Below are 23317 nucleotides of genomic sequence, written 5' to 3'. Positions count from 1 at the left end.
TTCCCGCAGATGAAAAATAAATTGCGGGGTCAGAGTGTTTCTACACATGTAGAAGCAGTTGATGCTATAGATGTTAAACAAGAAATAATTTTATACACAAAAAAATCCTTATAACAGCTGCCATAATCACAAACATGATTATAGCGCTTCTCTCTGACAAATATATGCTAAGCTCAAAAAAATGTGAATTTTTATTGAACTATGTGCTTTATTTTTATTATAACACTAATAAAATATTTATCAAATTTGTTAAATAGCTTGAATATATAGATATTGTATTTACTACGGGTTTCATTTTGGTGTTTATATTTTATATACAGTTAATATTTTAAATAATATTTTACAAACGTTTAGCATATTTATTTGCTATAAGAGAGAATTTTGAAAACAAATAAACAACTAATGTGAACTTTCACGACGTCATAAGATGTGAACAAATAAATTTTTATTATTGACACAAATAATTCAATTTTGAATGGGAATAGCATATTAGTGAGTTTCTAATATTTATATGTATGTACTTGAGTTGACTCTCACAAATAATACAAATATAACAACCATTTCAGAAGGCATTGAACGTCTGCGTCTTCTGGTCAAAATATTCAACACTCCCCGTTTTGAAAAGTGAATCTTAAACTTCGCTGTTCGGTGTGTCATTTGTCATTTCGATCACGAGACACCATCTGGGCGGAATAATTTCAATTTTTTTTTGTTTACGGTGGTAGATAAAGGATATTTAATGACTTTTCTTGGAAACATTGAATAATATATTTCGAAAATTTACTATTCATTGTAGTGAGCTTAAAATTCGCCCAATTCAATTTCTGAGATTTTTGTGTAGGCGTTTTGATGACATTTTTGCAAACTAATTTACTGGGTGAATCTCAACGGTATTCAAGATAATAGTGTCTTTGAATTATGCATAAGTCCTGTATTGTTGGTATTCATTTGTTCATTTCAGAGGAAGTAGCAAAAGTTTATGTGGGATTTTACATTTGATTGTTATTTGGGATACTCAAAGTAAAAAGAGATGATTATGAGATTAACTGTTTTTATGAAAAATACAAAAAACCTTGGCCCAAGACAATGTTCTATTTGAAATATCACGAAACGCAAAAGTCACTTGTATAGAAAATGCAAAATCAATAATAAGTATAACACATATTTTATCTAACGTTATACCTAAATGCAGGCTCTCCATTCGACAATATCGATTCTATGAATACCTATTAGAATACCAAAATGCCGTAATTATTATGAAATTTTTTTTTAATGATGAAACTTCAAGCAAATTACGAGGAAACTAGTAAAACTCTTGAACTTTGGAAGAAAACGTTGTTCCTGTCGTCGTCTATTTCGAAACCAAAGTTTAAATCGGAATCCAAGATCGACTAATCACCCTTCACCAAGATGCGAATCTTCTATTATACTGAATGAAATGGCATGGTTTTATATATATATATATATATATATATATATATATATATATATATATACATATATATATATAAAATACAACATTGAGGTTGTGGCGGTTAATTTGAATAACGAAGTTGAGAAAGCTCGGCAAGGTACAATTTTTACGATCGAAGAAAACCGGACACCGCACTTGTTTGTTCATTACATGACGTAACGAACACGTTATTATTAATAATTACTCATACAAAATCATAGAAATTGTATGATTATTAACGCTCAATAGATTCATTATATTAATAATAGAAATTATAGAAGAAATCGTGCCGGCAGTTCATGTATCGACAAAAATATATTTGTCGGATCCACACATCTGGAGCTAAGTAAATTCTTCTCATTGTATTATTCATTTGGAGTAAAGTATTTTGCACATGTGTTCTTATAGTAGTTAATGATCTGAAATTTTTTAATTATATAGTTACGATTACAACTACGTTGTTCAAATATTTCCAGTGTTAACGATCATTTGACGTACAACACGGACATTATTGTTTTCAACGAATTTTCTATCGCGGCTTTTATTGGGTTAATCAACAGTTTTTGCTGAAATAATAGTTTGTATATTTTTTAATATAATCTATAATCCACGCCTCTTTTATTTATTTCAAATCGAAGTTTAAAACTTTATAGTGTTCCTGTATGTATAAACCTTTATTGTGTAAATGATTTCATGTGTTTGCATAATTATTAATGAGGAATTAGAACGGATTTATAACAAATTTTTTTATGTCAATAAACCATTTGAATGTCGAAAAGCCAACAAGGTTTACAAATCGCTAGCCTTAGTAACCCGTGAATTACGCTGCTCATAAGAATTAATCATGAATAACCATATAAGATTAATTAATATGTTTCAAGTCCAAATAATCAAAACAACCCTTCAACTGATCGCATTTACCCACAATACATGGTGTATTTCACTCAGCGTTCACAGCTCCTGAAATACTCTTTTGGGCGTATCTCATGGCGACTATGATCGTTGTGGTCGTGGCGAAAATAATTACGTCGTGACCAACGCTCACAACGACCCATGTCATGAGATCTATCTCTGCTTAACCCGATCATAGTTCTGATTCTGAATTCCTACGCTAAGTGAAAACTTTTCTAATTATCCTTGGAAGGCTAGAGTATAAATTTTTTAAGTTTATCTTCTAAAATATGTAATGCAGTAAAGATACTTTTCTTATAATAAATAAAAGAATACACCATCGCGATGGTCTATTGATTCGTTTAACCTAGATCTGGCAATATCAACGATCTGATTCTGGGAATGTATTCAAATTAAATTAAATGGCTTTGTTCCTTATTTAATATTTAAACACATACCTTTTTATAGTTCCTTTAATTCTCCTTGTATAAACTGACCATTGATAGTAAATATTAAAAGTTATGTCAAATGACTTTGAGGCAATTTTATGAGTTCACGGTAAATTGTTTTTGAGTGCTATATTCATTTTTTGCTTCTGCAACGAAAAATTTAAGGGTTAATGTACTGTTGAAAATAGTTTAGTGTTTCCATTGTTACGACTTCTAATCACGGTTTGAGATTTAACATATATTTGAAATATCTAAAGATAGATTTCGACAAAATATTTTATTCCATCATCAAAGTATTCTAAATACTTTGACTTGATTAGAATAAGAAATAAATAAATTTAATGGTTCATACATTATTAGAATGAAAATAGTTCTACAAAAACCTTGAAACTATACTTTTTGTTTATTTGAAAATCAAAATAAAGACAATATGATGGAGTTAATACCTGAAACGCATTGTTACACGTATATCATAATAAACGAAATTATAGACTAAAAGATAGTGATATCCTTGAGAACATATTTTTTCCATTAAAATGATTATGTATTAGATTTTCAAGTTATTAAAATATATAAGATACTGTTGTAAAACAATAAAGTACACATTTTGTATACTACACACGAATATTACAGTTGACTGTTTAAAATTATTAATCTATATTGTTTTCATTGAAAACCTTGATTTATTATATAATGTATATGATTTTATATAGTTACCACTGCTTATTGATTTGATATAGATATGAGGTAGCTAGAGAATACCTATTTAAATAAACGGAGCTTCATTAATGTATTCAATTTTTGAAGCTTTAGAAAAAATTATGTATCTATCATGCATAACATTGGAACAACGGTCCAATTTTTTATAACTATAATTACAAGAGGACATTTTTTTGCTTCCTATTCTACAATAAATTATAAATACCATTTCGGATTTAATACATTTTGAACTGCTAAATGAATAAAATTAATTTTCATTCATTATTATGTTTTTTTAAAAATACATAAATACATAAATAAATGTCTTTTGTTCCCTGAAATATTATTGGAAACTAAAAATTATCAACAAAACCTGCATCGTGCAAGAAACTTCAATAAAAATTACTAACTGATAGTTAGAATGAAGATAGACCAATTTCTACTTATATCAACTTCTGGAGTGGAGATTTTAGGGTAAAATCTTTGTCATTTTGTGTGTGGATGGATTAATTATATATAAATTTTTACGTACGGATATAAACAGATATTTCAAGAAGCATTGAATGTGGTTTTATTATCAAACTATCCAATATATTATTATACTTCAACGTCCACTTAAAATTTATGTTGTTCAAACGGACACTAACCTCAAAACACGCCGTAGATAATAATTATTTTATGTTAACTGTCATGAATATGAGTTGTGATAATATCTTTCGAAAACTGGACATGGTATCACAATTTGTTTAAATCCCATGTTCTAAATTTGGTATACATTCCATAAATGTTTTGAATGTTGACAGCTGACAAATGTTAAAATTAAGACTGGCTAGTGATGAATGAATACCCGACTAGAAAAATAATAGTCATATGTATTTCATTAGTTCAACTTTTCACTTAATGGGTGTCAAAATTTTTTTCTTTGACCCATGTAATTATTCAATTAATGTGACAATCATCAGAATATATTATTTACAGTTTTTCATTAAAGGTTAGTTATGTACAAACCACTAAGTAAGAAGTGAATATCTTTTAATATTCACTGACAAACATTCATTTTATAAGAAAGAATATTGTGTTAATGGCAAAATGTAATAATATTTTGAGGAACATTTTGCCAGAACGTACATAATAAAAATGCGATATTTTTGGTTTTAAAAAGTGTGTCCAAAGTTGACAATATATAAAGAAAGTGTAATGTTCAACTATTTTTACTTTTTTTTAATTGGCATTGGGAATGTTACGTTTTAAAACAAGCAGATAGAGTTAAAAAGAAAAAGGTGGTGTTCGTAATACAGTAATCGAATTTTTCTGTTATAAATCAATGTTGGCTCAAATATATTTAATTATAATGAAAAGAAACTGAAATTCAGCAAACTTATTTTTATTATATTAATTCGATAGCACCTACATTTAAATTTTTTGCTACTGATTACGTTAATTTAACATTGTAAACAAAAGTTGCTGCTCATTGAAAACACCTCGTATATATACTTTAAATCAAGTTTGACGTCAATGTAATCTACAGCGTTAAAGAACCTATACCTATATATGTTGCAAAAAAATTTAAAGTGTACATAGTTTATCTGTAATTAGTATACCTATTTACAGCAACTACATGTCCTATTACAAAAAGTAAATGAAGATCAGTCAATGTTGATAACATTTTTCCGTAATATTTTTTGTTAACAATGACTCATGCTGCCACTTAAAGTAGTTTGAATTATACATTTCTGCGAACAACAAAAATGTATTATTCACATGTTTCAATAATTATTATAATTATCCGGTAAGCCATAGAAATATTTACATTGAATATTGGAAAATATTTATGTCTTCAATTATTAATTTCAACGAGATTTGCATTCCATGATCAAAATTATTCATGAACAATACCTTTTTGTTCTCTCTTCAACATAATTATAGAGGATTACTAGCAATTATTTTTTTAGTGTGATAAAAAGACACTCCATCGCACTTTATTTTGTATCGGTTTTATTTGGTCTGATGATGCTCTTATCTTCAGTTCTCTCTGTTGATTTACTGCAGCACGTCTTCTATCACATAGTCTTAAGATTTATATGTACGTCACTTATTTTTTCTACACCATAACGCATTTACCATATTTCAATGAATTTGATTTCACACATTGGCTTTTCTGGATTTTCCACCTTGTACGCTTCAATCTTTGTTTCTATATTAGTAACTTCAATAAAATAATTTATTTCCATCCAAATTCAATCGATTCTTTCAATTGAACGCTTTTATCCTGTTTGAATCGAATGTAGTGAATTCTTTTTGGTAGTGGAATCTCTATTGATAGACTTCTTTTCACATACTTCATCAATGACAATTTGTAATATTATTATGAGGAACAAATTGTCAGAACAAGCTAGTAATTGAAACTCGAATTGTTTATTATCTCATTCTATAGCATTTGATTACCCACTCGTATGTGCTTAAAACAAAATTGGAGTCAATATCACTTCCCCTGTTTTTTGCAATTTCTAGTTATATATATATATATATATATATATATATATATATATATATATATATATATATATATATATATATTAAATATAGTCCACTTTGGTGTTTCGTTGCCACGTTCCCAATAAGTAACCGCTCATAATATAGCTGGCAAAGACGACTTATTTACAATTCACATACAAATATCGGATACTTCCAAATTATCTCATCATCCTTTTATTTTGCAAATAATATTTATGAGCCGATTTCAAATTTTTGTTGTTAAATAGAGGATAGATTAGTTTATCCAGTTTAAATAAATATACAGTGCGATGAAAAATTTATAAGTTAAGGGCTGTCCCTGCGGAGAAATAGCCTGTTTAATTTAGTCTAGAATACCCAAATATTTTACAAATATTAAAATCTTATATACCATTAAGTTGACGAAATTTCTCCGACTTGAGTCATTTCCTGTTCACAATAAAACAAAACCACTACAACCTCAACTATAAAACGATAGTGATTCATAGAATAATGCTTCTTATTACAGTGATTGACTCTTAATATTTTCATCTTTAACTCTTTCGAGATGATTCAAAAATTATGAATGGAACAGCCTACAATTTTCTTACATAAAACAAACAGTGTTCCTAGAACGCGTATGAGTAACGCCAGTCGCCCACATTACAAATCAGTCCATCAAATTTGAACAGTATTATTTATTTAAATTTTATAGGCTGCAAAGTGGAGGTCAAAGTTAAAAAGACAAATTGCAACCCACTGAATTTAATAAGAAGAATATAATGGATATGTTTTATGATACAAGTTACCTATTATATCTAAAAATGCTGCAAAAAATTCAAATTAAAACTAGACTAATATATTTTAAATTAAACTCAATAGGTTGTAGATCGCTAGCGATAGTGACAACATTATTTATGTATTAATTACATATGATCAAACATTATCGAAGAATTGTTTTGAATATTCAACCGTATCTAAATTTTCCGGAAGGCTAAAATCAGTATTTTTGAACTTAATAATCTGCAAATGTACTGCTTACAGAAATAACAATTGAAACCAAAATATAAAACTTTTTATTCTAAATTATCTCTAATTGAACTCAGATTGCAGTGAAAATTATTAAATCCATCTGTTTTCGAAAGACGTTAGTATTAATAGAAGATTTCTAAATTTTTAAATTATATTTTTATAATAGCTACAGAGAAATCATATACTACAAGTTCGTGTGTTACATAATAGAAAAGGATACTTTAGTTTTTTAGTGAGAATTGAGAAATTGATTAAGTTCTTAATAGTGAACGTTTGAAAGAAGTAAATTTGTGCAAAAATGGGAATCACTCGTGAAGGCTTACGTTTACGATTTTCTTATATTAAAATAGAAATTTCTCAACAACAATGCATAGAATCGATTCGTGAAACTTTTGGTAATGGAGAACCACCAGAGAAGACTTTCGTCATGGTCGTGCGTCCGGCAGTTATGAATGTCAAGATCAGCCAAAATCGGTTGTCATTCTAAGAAACATCGATGATGTGCATCGTGTTGGCAACCGTTTTGTGGTCCTCACGGAATCATGATATATATCGTATGTAATTTCATATTGTTCAATTTTCTATTAAATAAAAATCAAAGCAGTAACCTTGTGTTTTGAGCAGAGAACCTTTATTCTTTAGAAATGAATACCATACAATTGAATCAGAGATCTATGCTTATAGCATAATTATATAAATTTGTTAAAAGTTAACGTTTAGAAAGCTTTCTGCGCAAACTTGTTAACCATAAAATTGAACTTTTTATTAAAAATCAATCAATAATACCTTTCTTAACCCATTCAATTCTGGTTTTAATGATTATATAACAATGACGAAAATGTGAATTAATATTATAATTTGGCATATACCCAATAAATTGTGAAAATACTTGATTATTTCATTGAAAGCCTCATGAGAATCCAATCTGTTAATCTATTATTTTGTAGGTGACAAAGAAAAAAGGGTTTACTATTAATATGAGGGCAGTTTGACGTAGGAACGCTTTCGCTACGGTGATTATATTGTTAGTTTTCACAACGCTGATTTTATCTATTAAAATTTTATACTAAGTTTATGAATAGATCAGTTTTTATCATAAATAAAACTGTTAGGTGAATATAGAAGGGAAAAATTTTCCGTTTGTTATTCAAGCTGTATTATTCAAATAGTGAAACAACAAAAGGAACCAACGATGTAACGTAAATACTATCCTGAAAGTATCCATCCCATGGAATGATTTTTAAGTAGTTCTCTGCTTTTAATATTGGAATGCTAAACACGAGCCATGAAATAGCTGAGTAAATATTATTTCAACCGAACGGATATGCAATATTTTGCACCAAACCAAAAATTCAAATTAATGTGTGGATATTTAGCGGTTTCTTATTGGCAACGTGGCAACGAAACAACAAAGTGGACTAACTTTAATATATTTTCCGAGCTTTCGAATACTTATATATTCATTATATGGGAAATAATAAATTAAGATTTTCGGTTATTTTTGATAGTATAATTGCTTGTATAAATTTTTTAAATTTAGTTTCAATTTTAGAAAAATATTAACGAGGTGGCTATGACCATGTACAAGTACCTCAATAAAAAAATATCGTTAACAATTAGAATCGAGTAGTTTAGTAATTTGTCAGTTATTTAATGATTTTATACCCATCAGGTATATTTTACATATATTTCTGTGACAATCGTTAAATACTTAGTAAGAGTAACATATTTTATATTAGGGATACAATATTAATATTAAAATAGGAAAATTATAGGAATGTTGCTTAATATAATATATTGTGCTCAAATTGCTATACCTACATCACTTCCTTTCATTAATAAAGCAAATAATTATAGGTTGAAGTGTTTGACGTAATTTTTGTTTTTTGGAGTACCGGAATATATTTTTGTATTTTATTAATAATTATTGAATGTTTAAATAATTAACATAAAATTATTAGAAAATTATAAAACTTGCCATCGTATATATTGTGGACAAATTAGTAGATTTCTTAATTTTAAAAAATATTCCTTTCTTTCAGTTGTATCTCTCTCAGTATGGTTATTTGGCTCCTTCCAGAGGAAATTCTAGTCAAATTTTAGATGAAAGATCCTTCACAAAAGCCATAGAAGATTTCCAAGCATTCGCTGGATTAGATGTTACGGGTAAGTAAATATAGCAAAATCAATTAACTGCATGAGTATGGATACTTATTTGTATCGCTTTTAAAGGCTCCTTCCGAATCAATCCACAACCAAAACTTTCTTATGCACGTTTCTTATTTACACCGTCCATCGACTATCGACTGAAAAGGTTACCAAACAAATGTTAAGAATGGTATGAATGAAAAATGAAAATTTTAGTCGATCTTTCATATTTAATATTTTCTTTTTTCTTTAAAATCTGCATTTCAATTGAAGACATTGATAGCAGGCCAAAATAAACGAATATATCACAAATGTATAATTTATCGACTTTTTCACCTTTTATAGATGGCGTTTACCTACAAACTATGGTTTAAACGCTACTGGCGTTATATTAACTGCATCATTGTGTAAAATGCAAGTCGTTTGAATTTTCAATTTGATTCAAAAATTTTGTAACTTGGCATACTTCAATTCACCTATAATTGCTTCGTTCATCCCATACTATACCTCACCCTTTATTATCTATCGTATGAAACTTCCATATGAGATACTTCTAGGTACCTCCACCCTCCATATTTTCACGATATGACCTTCAGTAAACAGTTTTGTTTTCGCCCAAATGACTGATTTGCACTTCATATTTGATGAACTCGACGATGCGAAAGAAATTATCAAATTTATCGATTTACTCAAAGCTACTATGGTATTAGCAGGAAAATAAAGGCTTGGTTAGTTCAAGCTTAGTTATAGCAGCTGCCATATTCGGATACGGAGATGTTGACCAAAAGCACTACCTCATAGTCAGAGAGGTTGATATCTTTTCATTAGAATTTAAAACCATAATAAGTGGATGGTTTCTCTCGGAAAACTTGGCTTATATTTCCGTGAAAATGACAAATGATATGTGTTCAAATGTGACCTGCAAAATGAACATTGTTTATTCTTGTTTAAACTAGATTTAAATCCATAGTTCAATCTCTAGTTTTGACTTGTTGTAAATCTGCACCTTTATAGTAGAAACCCATTTCCATACAGAAAAAACTTTTGGCTACCAAACAAAAGGAAATTATATTTATTTAAATATTGTTATTACCTGAAATATCACTTTATCTCTTTAACAAATTATAATTACTCAATATTAAAACATGCCCATATTCCGACTAGACAATATTTCGAGGTTACAAGATATCTATTCATTATTAATAGGACCATCATTATTAATATGTATATATGTATATGGTTGGTATTAACCTTCACCTGCATAAATTATAATACTGACTTATCCCTTTGTTAAAAAATTGCATTGCCATCCAAGTCAAAAAAATGAAATATCCATTGTTTCCTCAAGCAAATATTTAGAGAATTCTCAACCCGATGGATTTATTGATCAAAACACATAATTTACTAACATTTAAAGTTAGAAAAACATTGGTAAGTGAACTAAACAAGGTGTTTCAGAGTCAGTGAAATGTCACTGTGTGTTAGGTGAACAAAGGATACTTACTTATCAGTGACATAATGAACACTAGTATGAAGCGTTTATCAAGTTGTTCCTTTTGACGATAATATATGGCTCCTTTTGAAATTGATATTTGGGGAAAACTTTTTTTGCGATTTAGATATTTAAGATCCATGTTCATAATAATAAACACTTATCATTTATTGAGGAAGATTAGGTAAATATTTGAGATGATATTAACAACAAACGCACGATATATAAATATGTATGTATAAATGTTTGTGGTATGCAATTTTCAATTTCTGTATGTTCTGAAAATGTAACTTAAAAATGGGAATAGAAGAAAATTACAACTTCAGTTTTAAATAATCTTCGATTACAAATGTACGACGAATTATTTATAGGAAACATAGTTATGTAATACGATATGAATAAATTTAAAGCGAATAATACTTTTCAATTTACCGTGCAAGGAAACGGGACTAAATATTAGAATTCAGATTATTGTCGGTGGTGGAAACTATAATTTTATGATAATTAATTTCGAATCAAATGCATCGTTCAATGTCGTTATTAGCGTACCGACCTCAACTTGTTTTTACTTACTAGTTTCCTTGTAATACAGTCTAAAAATAATTCACGATCATTAATTAAGTTGGATACTGTGACTGGTTCAAATACATTATCAAAATATAGATTATTATTTAGTGATGGTCCAACAATATGCAATGCGGTTATTATGTACTATGTTAAAAAACCTGAAACAAGTCGATTTTTATTCTTAAATTGACAATATACAGTATGAAAATGTTATTCCCCTCCAGCAACCCTTATGAATTAGAAGGACCACCTCGAAAATTTTAAATAAGAAAGGGGTCGTGTGGCACCATGTTGGAAACGGATTTTAGTCCCCTGTTCAACAACATAAAGTTTTTTAAATTTGTTGCAATCATAGAGAAAATCAACTTTTAAAATATAAAATTTTGATAATGTCTCTATCACAAAACTTTGCGTAGAATCCAGATAATCGCCTTCACTTTGCTCGTTGTGAATTAACGTCACTGTTAATTTAAATTCGAGAAGTTTATTATGCGATCGCTAGCAGCTTTGTTGTCAGTTGTTTAAAACTTATTTTCGAATAAGTATGCTCAGATTACTTAGGTCACTGAGTAAGTTCGGTATTATCACTGACGATAGTAAGACGCGCAGTGGTACCAGAGTGGAAAAAATTCTACTTTGTGCTTCTCACACTATAGAAACTACAGGATCTAGAAGGAGCATGATATTTTTCCCTGTTTTAAGGGTTTTCCCAATAATTTAGGCCCACTGACAGAATAATAGAATTATTATAATTAGAATCACATGAGTGATGTGTGATTGTAAAAGCTGGAGACAAAAATTATCAATTTTTTCACTGCTCTACGATGGCCAACTAAGCCCCACATCAATTACTCGGGGTAACAAAAAAATTAGAGACCTTTACAACGTTATAAGTTACGAATTTTAAATAAGCATTGAGAACAGCTATGATTTCAAAAAAAAGCTCCGGCTACCTCCGAGATGTGGAAGGTCACTTTTCAAACTAGACGTATTAAAGTAAAGAATGGAACAAAAATCATCTGCCTTTATCTACCTATCCGACTGTAACACCGCAAAGAAATTCCATCTATTCTCCCTATGTAAGATTTACAAGAGTTTCAAGGAAAAGCACCTTGATATCAGTGATGCAGCTAATAATTTGTTAATTATTAATTGTGAGATTTCTTTCCAAATTGAACAACTTTTGACTTTGAATCACTAGTTTCAATATTTACAAAATTCTCCAGTTTTCAATGATTTTTAATCGTAAGCATCAGTTAATTTAAATATACATACAATAGTTCTTCAATTCATCATCAGTTCTTTAATTCTCTTCTAAATTCTAATAAAAACAGTTTAATTTGATGTATTTTTTTGCTCGGAGTCAAATAAGACCATCCTCACGTTTCTATGTTAATTCGTTCTCGAGATATTGATATAATCGGCTTCTTCGCTGCCTTTGGTAATAGATCTAACTGGAACCGATTCAGTAATAATCGATCTGGCAATTTCAAGCTGTGACTTCATTGCGGTAATGGGTCTTTCAGATACAGATTTTTCGAGGTATAAATACCACTTATGATATTGATCGTTATGATAGAAAAATATTACTAAACGTTTTATTTCTTCAATTATAGGTGAACTAGATGAGAAAACAAAAGCCGTTATGACACTGCCAAGATGTGGCGTTAAAGATAAAGTAGGAACTGGTGATAATAGAGCTAAAAGATACGCATTACAAGGTAAGTGATCAAAATTTCAAAATACAGCTTTCAAACAATCATCTGTAACAATTTGTTGTATATTGAAAATTATTATCATAATGATCGAATGTATAATTTAGGAAATATACCTAAATATAAGTTCTTATTTTGGAAATTTAATGGCCTATAACTCAGAAACGGGGGGTCATATGAGAAAATTTTGTCACAGCATTATTTTCACGTTATCTCCTTACTTCCGAATTTTTTACATCAAGTTCCGGAACACCCTGTATGCTCTTGAGAATCCACATTCATTTATACAAAATATGCTTTAATAAACCGTTATAAATTTCGGATTGGCTTATATCTCCGACCAACTCCAGGTTGCTGGTGTTATCAGTTGGAGAATCTCTGGTGTTAGGTACCATTTGGTTTGTACCTTTTTTGACACAGTCGCGGGCTTCAGTTTTGATTAAGAATACAACAAATAACAAATAATAATGAAAAATTGACAAATGTTTGGAATCTGCATAGTAATCCTCAGTGGCGTAACTAGAGTTCACTTATAGGCGGGTTTACCCTCACCAAGTGATCACTTCATATAAAGTAGCTGAATATTGAAAGAATATATTATAATATTAACATATGTTAGTTTAGACGGACAATGGAGAATAGCTTTCAATTGCAAAGATTATTTCTAATTTTAGAGGATAAATGTCACATAGTAATATTATTATTCCATACTAGAACCCAAAAAAGTCGCCATCATGTTCTCTACTTTAATGAGATAATCCTAAATAAAAACACTGTCTCGCTGCAAATTATACATGAAATTTGGTTATCCATAAAATTCAATAAATAGTAAAAAAGGCTAAATAGATTACAAATAATGTATTTCGCATTTTGCATCGATCTACCTCAAATTATCACATCAATCCCATTACAATTTCTCCTATTCTAATAAAAACACATTTTTGTTAATTTTCTGTATATAGTTATTTATTTTCAAAAAAAAAGTGTATTCTGTAAAGATGTCAGTATTCAAGAAGTTAAGCTGACAAAAACCTAGTTTTTTCATCGAATTTATGTGGAACTGTTCAACTAAGAGTGTAAATTATATTCTGATTTATTCGAACTCGAGAACCGTATCTCCTGCAGAATAACGTAAGTTCACTACCGGTCATTACCACAATTCAAATAAGTCACAAAAATGTCAGATTTTAAATACCAGAAAAGGTGTGAAAGTTTTAGAAATATACTTCAAATAAATTGATAATTAGGTACGTATAATTTCCACGCATATATTCCAAAACTCCAATTACACTTACATTCTCTTTGATTTATAATTAAAATATGTTGGTCGGCTTTACAACACAACGTAGATACATAATTCAGTATCCCTCAATTATACTAGGAATCACTGTCTCATTTTTCTTTTGTTCTAAATGTAATATTTAAGCAATTACAAAGATATACATATGTCTACTGCTTGTACACAACGGAAAAGTGACTGAAACAGCTTCAGTTTATTGTATAATTTTTTTCTTAAAGTAACTCCATAGGTAGTTAAAGGAAATAGGCTATGAAAGCTATTTTACATATGAAGAAAACTAAATCATAAGTTATCAATTAACTGTTTCTCTCAGTAATAATATGTAAATTAAAAAAAAAAAACATAATATACTTCGATTCCATGATTCATCTGACTTAGTCACCCTCATAATTCATGATATAGTGGCTAATTGTGTATTATAATATATCAAATTATTTACCTCATTAGTCACCTAAGAATGTGCAAAGTGTATTCACAATTTATTAACGGATATGTTACAAATTTATATTTTCCTTGAGTAAACTATGTATTCAATTATTTAAATATCAAAAACAAAGAAACAACATACACTAGGGAAAGAAAGAAGAAATAAATAAATAAAAATAAATCGTACCCGTTCTGATATATTAAAATAAAAAATTCGGTCTTCTTCCTCGAATGATATGATGTTTGTTTTCCTGAGTGATTTCAATGTTATCTATTCCTTGTTAATTAATGTATTTAAGTATTAATAGCGATAAAATAATGACACACTATTGATTGAAAGTAACAGTAGGTCAGAAGGTGTACTAGGGATAACACTGTCACTATTTTCTATAATTTTCGTTAACAGCGCTACTATAACTTTTAAATCTATCAATTTAGATATTCAACTTGTTTTGTATCATATGTCTCAAGAGCAATAAACCGACAGTACGCAGTAAACATCAATTTTTCGTTGCCAAAACTCAATAAATGATTATTAACAGACCATCAAATAGATTCAGTCACTTAACATCCAACAAAAATTCCAGACTGTGAAGTTGAATATGTGATTGATAAATAAGAGTGTTCTCACTTTTAATTTCAGGGAGTAGGTGGAAAGTAAAAGATCTCACATACAAAATTTCAAAATATCCCAATAACTTGAAGCGATCAGATGTCGATAAGGAAATACAAAGAGCTTTTAATGTTTGGACGGAATACACAGATCTTACTTTCACCCCAAAGAAAAACCAAGTACATATTGAAATTAGATTTGAATCTGGAGAACATGGAGATGGAGATCCTTTCGACGGACCTGGTGGTACCCTTGCTCATGCTTATTTTCCAGTGAGTAATTCTGACATTTTATATCCTAAGAGTTATTTAATAGTGACTGATTTCAACAAAAAATTGGTGGTGTTTGGTTTGTCTACTATTTATGATCACTATATTATTGTCATATCCCCAATTCCTAACTTTTTTCCGCATCCTTTAACTGTATTGCTTCCTCCAATTTATTATCTTCCCCATGTTTGCTTGCAACATACACTAGAAAAGTTCTATTCGCCCAAAAATCCCCAAGTTATCATATGTCTTCTTTTGCTAAAACCTAATAGTTGTCATTCTAAATAATTATAATTAGTTTATTAGGGTAGTAGTTGAATTTACGGCTGAATTATTTAATATTCGTCAACTTGTCAACGAACCTTGATTCAGATATTATAATGACATTTTTTTAGGTCTTTGGTGGGGACGCCCACTTCGACGCTTCAGAAGCTTGGTCAATTAACAGCTATCGAGGAACTAATCTCTTTCAAGTTGCTGCTCACGAATTTGGACATTCCCTTGGTCTAAGTCATTCTGACGTTAGACAGGCACTTATGGCTCCATTCTATAGGGGTTATGAACCCATCTTTAGTTTAGATACTGATGATATTGATGGAATTCAAGCACTTTATGGAAAGAAAACTAAACAATCACCACCGAAGTCTTATGATGACGACGATCAAGATGGAGGTTATGACCAAAGTCACAATGTACCAAAAACTACTTCCCGTGGAGGATTTGCTGATCAAAGTTTATGTGACGATCCTTCCTTCGATACAATTTTTACATCAGTCGAAGGTAATACGTATGTGTTCAAAGGTGATCAGTATTGGAAATTAACTGAAGATAGCATCGCTCCGGGATATCCCAAAAAAATTTCTAGTACCTGGGCGGAGTTACCTGGTAATATCGATGCTGCTTTCACCTATAAAAACGGAAAGACTTACTTTTTCAAGGGATCAAAATATTGGAGGTATGTAATATCGATATTTTGCTTGATGGTTGGATATTATAATATTTAACGCTTTTTCAAATATTCTATCTAATTATCGTATTTAATGTAATTTATATATTAGGTACAAAGGTACGAAACTTGATGGTCTCTACCCTAAGGATATCTCTGAGGGCTTTACTGGAATTCCCGATGACATTGATACTGCATTGGTCTGGAGTGGTAATGGGAAGATATACTTCTACAAGGGTAGTAAGTTCTGGAGGTTTGATCCGTCTCAGAGGCCACCTGTGAAGAGTACTTACCCTAAACTCATTTCCAACTGGGAAGGAGTACCAGACAACCTAAATGCAGCATTTCAATGGACTAATGGTTATACATACTTCTATAAAAATAATGCTTATTACAGGTAAAGCTCAACTATTTATTAGGTTCCACTTGATATATCATCTAATGAACATTACGTAATTGCGCACATACATATACAATACATACATATTTAAAGTTACAAATTTATATTTTTGATTCAGATAATGGATATACGATTTGACTTACATGCCTCCAAAGCAGTCTCGTGAATATTTTTCGAAATCATGTAGCTAGGGAACATTAAAACGCAACACTAAAGTAATAGATTTAATACCTACTACTTTTGTCAGTTCTATCCATGGTAGTAATTATTTTTTCTGTCTCTACTCTTATCTCTCTTTCAATGATTATTATTTTACTTCAATGTAAATGACATGATAAGCTAATATTCTGGATTGATTAGCTCGAGGTGGCTATAATTAGTTGTTATCAAGTACGAATCTCTCCATTGTCTATCAATCAAACAAATTGTTAACGATTGTTTCACTTCTAGATTTTGGAATGCTTATTAATCCTGAAAGTATGTTTTAGCACCGAATTTTATTATAGACTGCAGCCACAGATTGTGGTATTTGTGTTGACTGTTTATTTTAGAGCGCTACCTTTTTTCATAGAGCTCGAATTGATTTTCTCTCTGGTTTATCAGTTCTCTCGTTTTACTCGTCTGTCGAGTACTCATACCTAATCAACATTTTTTAAATGCCACTTGTTTTTACTGACTTTTCATAAACTCTAGTTCTTGTTCCATTTGCATTCTTAGACGTTAAGATTATAACTTCTGCCTTCATATTTATTAAATAAAGAGTTATTCAATATAAGTATATAACAGAAATTGAAGAAGAAAATGAAATTTCATCAGTTTTCTAAGGTATAAACATTATTCTAGGTTTAACGATAGAGCCTTCGCCGTAGACGTAACCATTCCAGCATTTCCAAGGTCTACAGCGTACTGGTGGTTCGGTTGTAAAGACGCACCTGCTGGTACCATCGGAACTAGTGAGTCAATCAAAGGAATAATTGATGAAGAGAGCTCAGATACAAAATTTTTGGATGCTTCCAATGACAGTGATACAGGTACAAATTTAGTGATCCAGCGTAACATAACTTGAAAAATAAAGCAAATATTATTTTAGGTAGTAAAAAAATTTTGAGGCGTGGGGACATTTTTGGTTCAGGCTATTCATCTTTAAAATTACTAATCGTCTTCCAAATATTGGAAAAATACCTTAATCGACAGCAAACCAGCTAATATTTTTCGTTGATATTTTGAATCTCTGAATTTTATTTTTCATCGACAATTTGGAAGATAATTGAGTAATTTAGATTTCAGATTATCTATTTGTAGTTGAAAGAGAATAAATATTTTAGGTAGTATAGTTTGGTAATGAGGAAAATTTATATTTTAAAAAAATACTTGAAAAAAATTAACCGATTTGGACCTTACCTCATAATCTTCCATAATTGAGTTAAAATCATGATGGGCTAATATAATAGTACTGCTCTAAGTAGCTCATATAAAACGAGACACCTGATTTACAAATATCAATAAGACATGATATACGTTTGCCTACCAGTTGAGGAAATAATCCAAATTGAACAACTGTATCATGTTGAATATCAAATAAGTATAGTTTCTCCACTCAAGGTTCAAATTAAAAGGAAATTATTCTCGACTTTACTGTATGACAATTTGCGTTTTAAAAAGGGCACTGAAATTGTTTTCACATATATTCAAATAAAAGGTTTCTATGAGAAGTTTTTGAAGTCCCCTCATATTTCATGACTGATACATTATTTTTGCTAATGGATATTTTCGACATAGGCTACATTGTAACTATCAAATACAATAGGTATTGCTTTTTAACGACACCATTAATTAAATTTCTAAAATAATATATTCATTCAACCTCAATTATATGTCATTCTTGGTGATTTTATTATATGGGCTAATTGGGGTAATTCTGCTTTTTAACATCCTACTGATCAAAAACTATTAACCAGCAAACAATAAAATCATAGCTGAAAAAGGGGTTAGGGAAGGTTTCTCGAAATGTGGGAGGGTCAAATAAACAAGCTCTCTTCATCAAGTACGTATACTATTCATGTATATCCTTTTATATTGCTTTTAGTGCATGTTTCGCTTGTCAGTGCTAACAACCAATTTGACTAATAATATGCGTAAAATACAATTCTAAATCGCAGTTAATTTGACTTGATGAATTCGCTACAGCTCTCCTTGATATTTGAATACTATAAATAATATTAGAATTTATTAAGAAAAACATAAAATATTTGCTAGAATAAATTTAATGAGTGTTGCCAAGAAACTTTATATTGAAATTTTTGGATACTCCAACAGATTTCTTGAGCTTGAAAATTTAGAATTGCATTTTTAATAATGCGCAACTCAATCAAAAAATAAATTAATTTTCATTTGACAACAATTAGGGTACAAAGTAATATGATAATATTCTTCTAAGTTTAAGTAACTTTATGTAAATATATTTATTGCTAAACGCACTGCTGTAGCTGTATAAACTAGTTATTCACTGAATCACATTAATATTATCGCTTATTATTTATAATGAAAAAGAATGTGTGCACGGCTGACACCTTAGTCCTTTAGGGCATGTTAACAATGTAAATACACTATTTAGTTTTATATTACTGCCAACTAGTAAACTGATCAATTTAGAAGATGCCAGATAAAACTTTGAATATACTTGGATATAATAATCAAAAATAGTAAAATGTGTAGTTAATTCAGGGTATTATCAGTTTGGTCCTTGAATCAATTATTTGGAATGATGAGACATTCTGGTCTAAGAGCAAATGTGAAATTTAACAAACAACTATTGAATTCAGACAGTTTACATTCTTAGACTATTGAAATATTTATCTTTCTCTCAAAAATATGACATTGATATTGTTTTAAAAATCACATTTAAACTTTTTACGAATATTCAATACAACGGACAATTTCAGATTGTGTTTTTTCTCAAAGTAGCAAACTATTTATCTTCTTATAAATATGTTATTTTCACCAGTCATAATTTGACTTGAATCTACTTGAATATTAAAAATCAAGTAGATATTTGTTAGTGATATCTGTGTCATCTGTTATTGTTTCGTTTTCTGACTATCGTAATAAAGTTTGTAAATTACCCCATTGAATATCATATATGCCATGTGAAAATTATGGAAAATTCAGTATTTTCTAAATACTATTCAATACCAGAAAGTGCAATATTTTCTCCAAATAATTGACAAAGCGGCTAATCTGTTAACGAATTCCCACTTAAACTTAAGACAAACTCCTTAGACTATGAAGATCACGAGAATAGCTTACAAAGAATCTAATTATATTGGAAGTTTACCCCTCAAATGAAAATTATTGAGATTATTTGTTGATTACTGCCATATCTTCCAGTCTAGGAAGTTTAATTGATGCAGATAATTAAACTATTTTTGATTGAAAACAATAACATTCTAATGACAAGTAATGGATTTATTTTATGAAATCATAAGTATAACATAACACCGATTTGCATTAATTTCTCTCTTCCTTTACTATTTAATTAGATTCATCAATATATCGTACATTGAAAACGAGGGCTGTTTTTCTTTCAATATCGGTTTGTATTATAAAGTACATACCATACATTTGTTGTAAAGCTACACCGACCCCTTGTTACAGCTACTGCTTGCTCCAATCCCTTAGTTGTTAACGAGTTAAGGGCGAATAACAATGGCTGCTATTGTGAGTTGTGAACTCTGATTGCTTTTCTTCAAGCTAAAGAATGCAGTCCTAATAAAGTACTTTTGTAGTGTGAGTGCGGTGTATGGTGAATATTGTATGAGAGATAGTGCTGTGGAATGTGCATAATGGTGTAGAAAATTTGCAGAAGGTCGAACAGATGTCCATGACCTGTTGCTTTGGTTGAACAAGGTAACAAAGTGATTTGGAGTACGGAGGTTTGCATTTAGGGAACTTTCCACAGAATTTCCAGGCTGCTGTGTATAAAATGTTGAGAGAAAGCAACGAAATGAGGGAAGCACTTTATTGAAAACTACTTTCATTAGAGATAGGACTTGGGTGTTGTGCGGCAACGCAGATACCAAAAAAACAGTTAAGAAAATGGATTCTTACGTTCAAGAGGTAAACAATGGCCATGTTATGATACAAAAGTGAAGATGTATAATTTCATCAAGCTGGTCACTTCTTATGACTTTATCATCTTGTCGTCTGTGTCTTATTTATGGCATATCGGAACATGAAAAAAAATGGCCCTGGTATTTCAATTTTAGAATTTTGTCTTGCCAAGTATTTTAAGAACTATTCCACATACATCAAAAAAAGTTTTGTTCGAAAATTGAATGTTGCTATGCCGAAAAACGGTCGAAAAATACAAGTGAAAGATAAAAAACTATTCCAATCTATGTAAATAACAAAATACTTTTGAATGATTCTTAAATATATTGACCTTCGTGTTTTGTTGAAATCCATAAAATAAAATCATTATATAATCATTAACATTGTATCTTTAGAACTGGTATCAGCAGTAGAGTAGCTTTCTAAGTATTTCTAACGGGAGTTTTAGGAAAACCATATCGGTAATTAGTTTTCGTTTTATGTTTTACAAAATTAACCTGTCTGTAAAGATGGAATCATCTATTTTTTTATTTTTCACATTTTTATCGGAACTCATACATTACAGAGCACTACCGAACCATCCCGAGGCAGTGAAGTCCAGCCGCAAACCATTTTTTATAAGTATGTGCTGTCTTTCATTTATTTTCATCTCATTGCGTTTGCTTTTTATTGTTTAAACAAAAAAACTAATTAAAAGGTATAGGGCAGTTTTCATTATTATTATTACTTTTTTGAAACAAATAAAATTAACCGGGTTAATTAAATTTTGATAATCTTTCAAGTTTTTCAGCTTCAATATACGAATATAACCGTAAAATGTGGAAAATAATGTGATTTTTTATATTTCCAAATACAATTTTTACAGAAATTTATTATTTTTAAATATTACAAATTTTTCTGGTAGATAGAGTTTCTACATAAATTCTACATAAATATAAATCAATTGTGCAGGCTTACCAAACCTGTCTCAATGTCGTAGAGAAATTGTAAACAATTTCAAAGGAAATATTGAAATTAACCCCATTTCAGAAATTATTCTTACTGCTAATCTACAATAGAAATTTGTTATTAAAGAATATTTTATTGGTATCTACTTATTAATATGAAATTAAAGATAAAAAGAAGTATACATTAAGGTAGCAGAATCCGTTAGCTGACATGTTGTTGCTTAATATGTTAATCAGTTGGTGTATCACGATAAAATGTAGAAATATAATTGTATAATTTTGCAACAGGGTTTTCTACGAGAAGAATATTGTTTTTTTAAATTCACGTGAAGTTATCGGTCTAGGAAAGTACTTTTTGTTTCCGTTATTATTTCATTTCATGAAATGTGATAATATTTGAAAATTAAAATAAGTGCAAGCTCAATATTACAGTTACAAATATGTTGACACAGATACTTTTTTGAAAAAACTTAATTGTTACTGAAATTACGTAAAATTTTTTTATCAACTATATTTGGCAATTTCTAAACCAATTATTAATTTTCAACAATTATTGAAATATATAGTAAAAATCATCAAACAGCTGAAAACTGAAAGATTTCCCATACATATTAATTCGTAATATTTGTAATAATTCGAAAAGTTTATAACTTTTAGTTATAAAGTCTAGTATTTTTTTGTTGGAAAAAATACCTAAACATAATTTTGCAAGTGATCCTAATACAATTAAGATAACATCAAGGGGGAAAGTGTTATTGTGCAAATTTAGCAGCTTTAATCAAAATTTCCAAAACAAGCTATACGATATAATTAATGTTCGAGTAAGAAAATATTGTTAGCCAAATTTATAAAACTATGAATTTTAATTTTGATGTATAGTGTCAAAATCCAAAAATGTACTTGAATAATGAATAGGTGTCCACAGAAATGAGAATTTTTTTGGGTCAAAATGTAGATTGTGGGTAATAAGAGTTGGCAAAATCATTTGACACGAAAATTTACTTATCACGTTGATGAAAAATAACGTTTTGAATTTGCCGGAAATTTAGTCGATATTTGACACAAATTATTTATATCAATATAAAACTAGATTAGGATAAGATAGGATTATGATAAATTAAGATTCAAATTGTTAACCCTTCCCCTCCCCCACCAAAAAGAAACCAGTTGACACATTGAAATTGTAGCGATTATAAATTTCCATATCTGTTTTTTTTTACATAAGAATATATGAACAATCACATTATGTAATAGCTTGAATTAAGTTTGTATTCTTACTTTTGTAAGAAATTGTATTCTTATACGAAAATTTCACTCTGTGTCTTTCTTTTTGGAGAGCGGAAAATAGGTCTGCTTCCTAAGACTTC

At 29.5% G+C, this 23317-nt stretch overlaps 1 protein-coding gene across 5 annotated transcripts in view; it reads left to right on the top strand.

The window, feature by feature from the left end:
• Nucleotides 1–23317, top strand: part of LOC130451303 (matrix metalloproteinase-14-like) — a 46174-nt gene that overhangs the window by 20069 nt on the left and 2788 nt on the right. Inside the window, exons 2-8 of one of the 5 annotated variants that reach the window (XM_056790245.1) lie at nucleotides 9060–9183; nucleotides 12841–12945; nucleotides 15309–15550; nucleotides 15943–16502; nucleotides 16606–16890; nucleotides 17737–17846; nucleotides 21569–21624. In XM_056790245.1, coding sequence (XP_056646223.1) covers nucleotides 9060–9183; nucleotides 12841–12945; nucleotides 15309–15550; nucleotides 15943–16502; nucleotides 16606–16890; nucleotides 17737–17846; nucleotides 21569–21597 — 1455 coding nt within the window. In that variant the 3' untranslated portion in view covers nucleotides 21598–21624. Of the gene's footprint in view, nucleotides 1–9059; nucleotides 9184–12840; nucleotides 12946–15308; nucleotides 15551–15942; nucleotides 16503–16605; nucleotides 16891–17736; nucleotides 17925–17983; nucleotides 18237–21568; nucleotides 21625–23317 lie in introns of those variants that run through there. The other 4 variants (XM_056790244.1, XM_056790242.1, XM_056790241.1 and 1 more) reach the window with 4 other exon arrangements.

Source organism: Diorhabda sublineata, chromosome X (genome assembly GCF_026230105.1).
Source record: "Diorhabda sublineata isolate icDioSubl1.1 chromosome X, icDioSubl1.1, whole genome shotgun sequence".
NCBI classification, from domain to species: domain Eukaryota; kingdom Metazoa; phylum Arthropoda; class Insecta; order Coleoptera; family Chrysomelidae; genus Diorhabda; species Diorhabda sublineata.
Note: the sequence above shows the minus strand (reverse complement) of the source record. Positions and strands in the feature narration are given on the sequence as shown.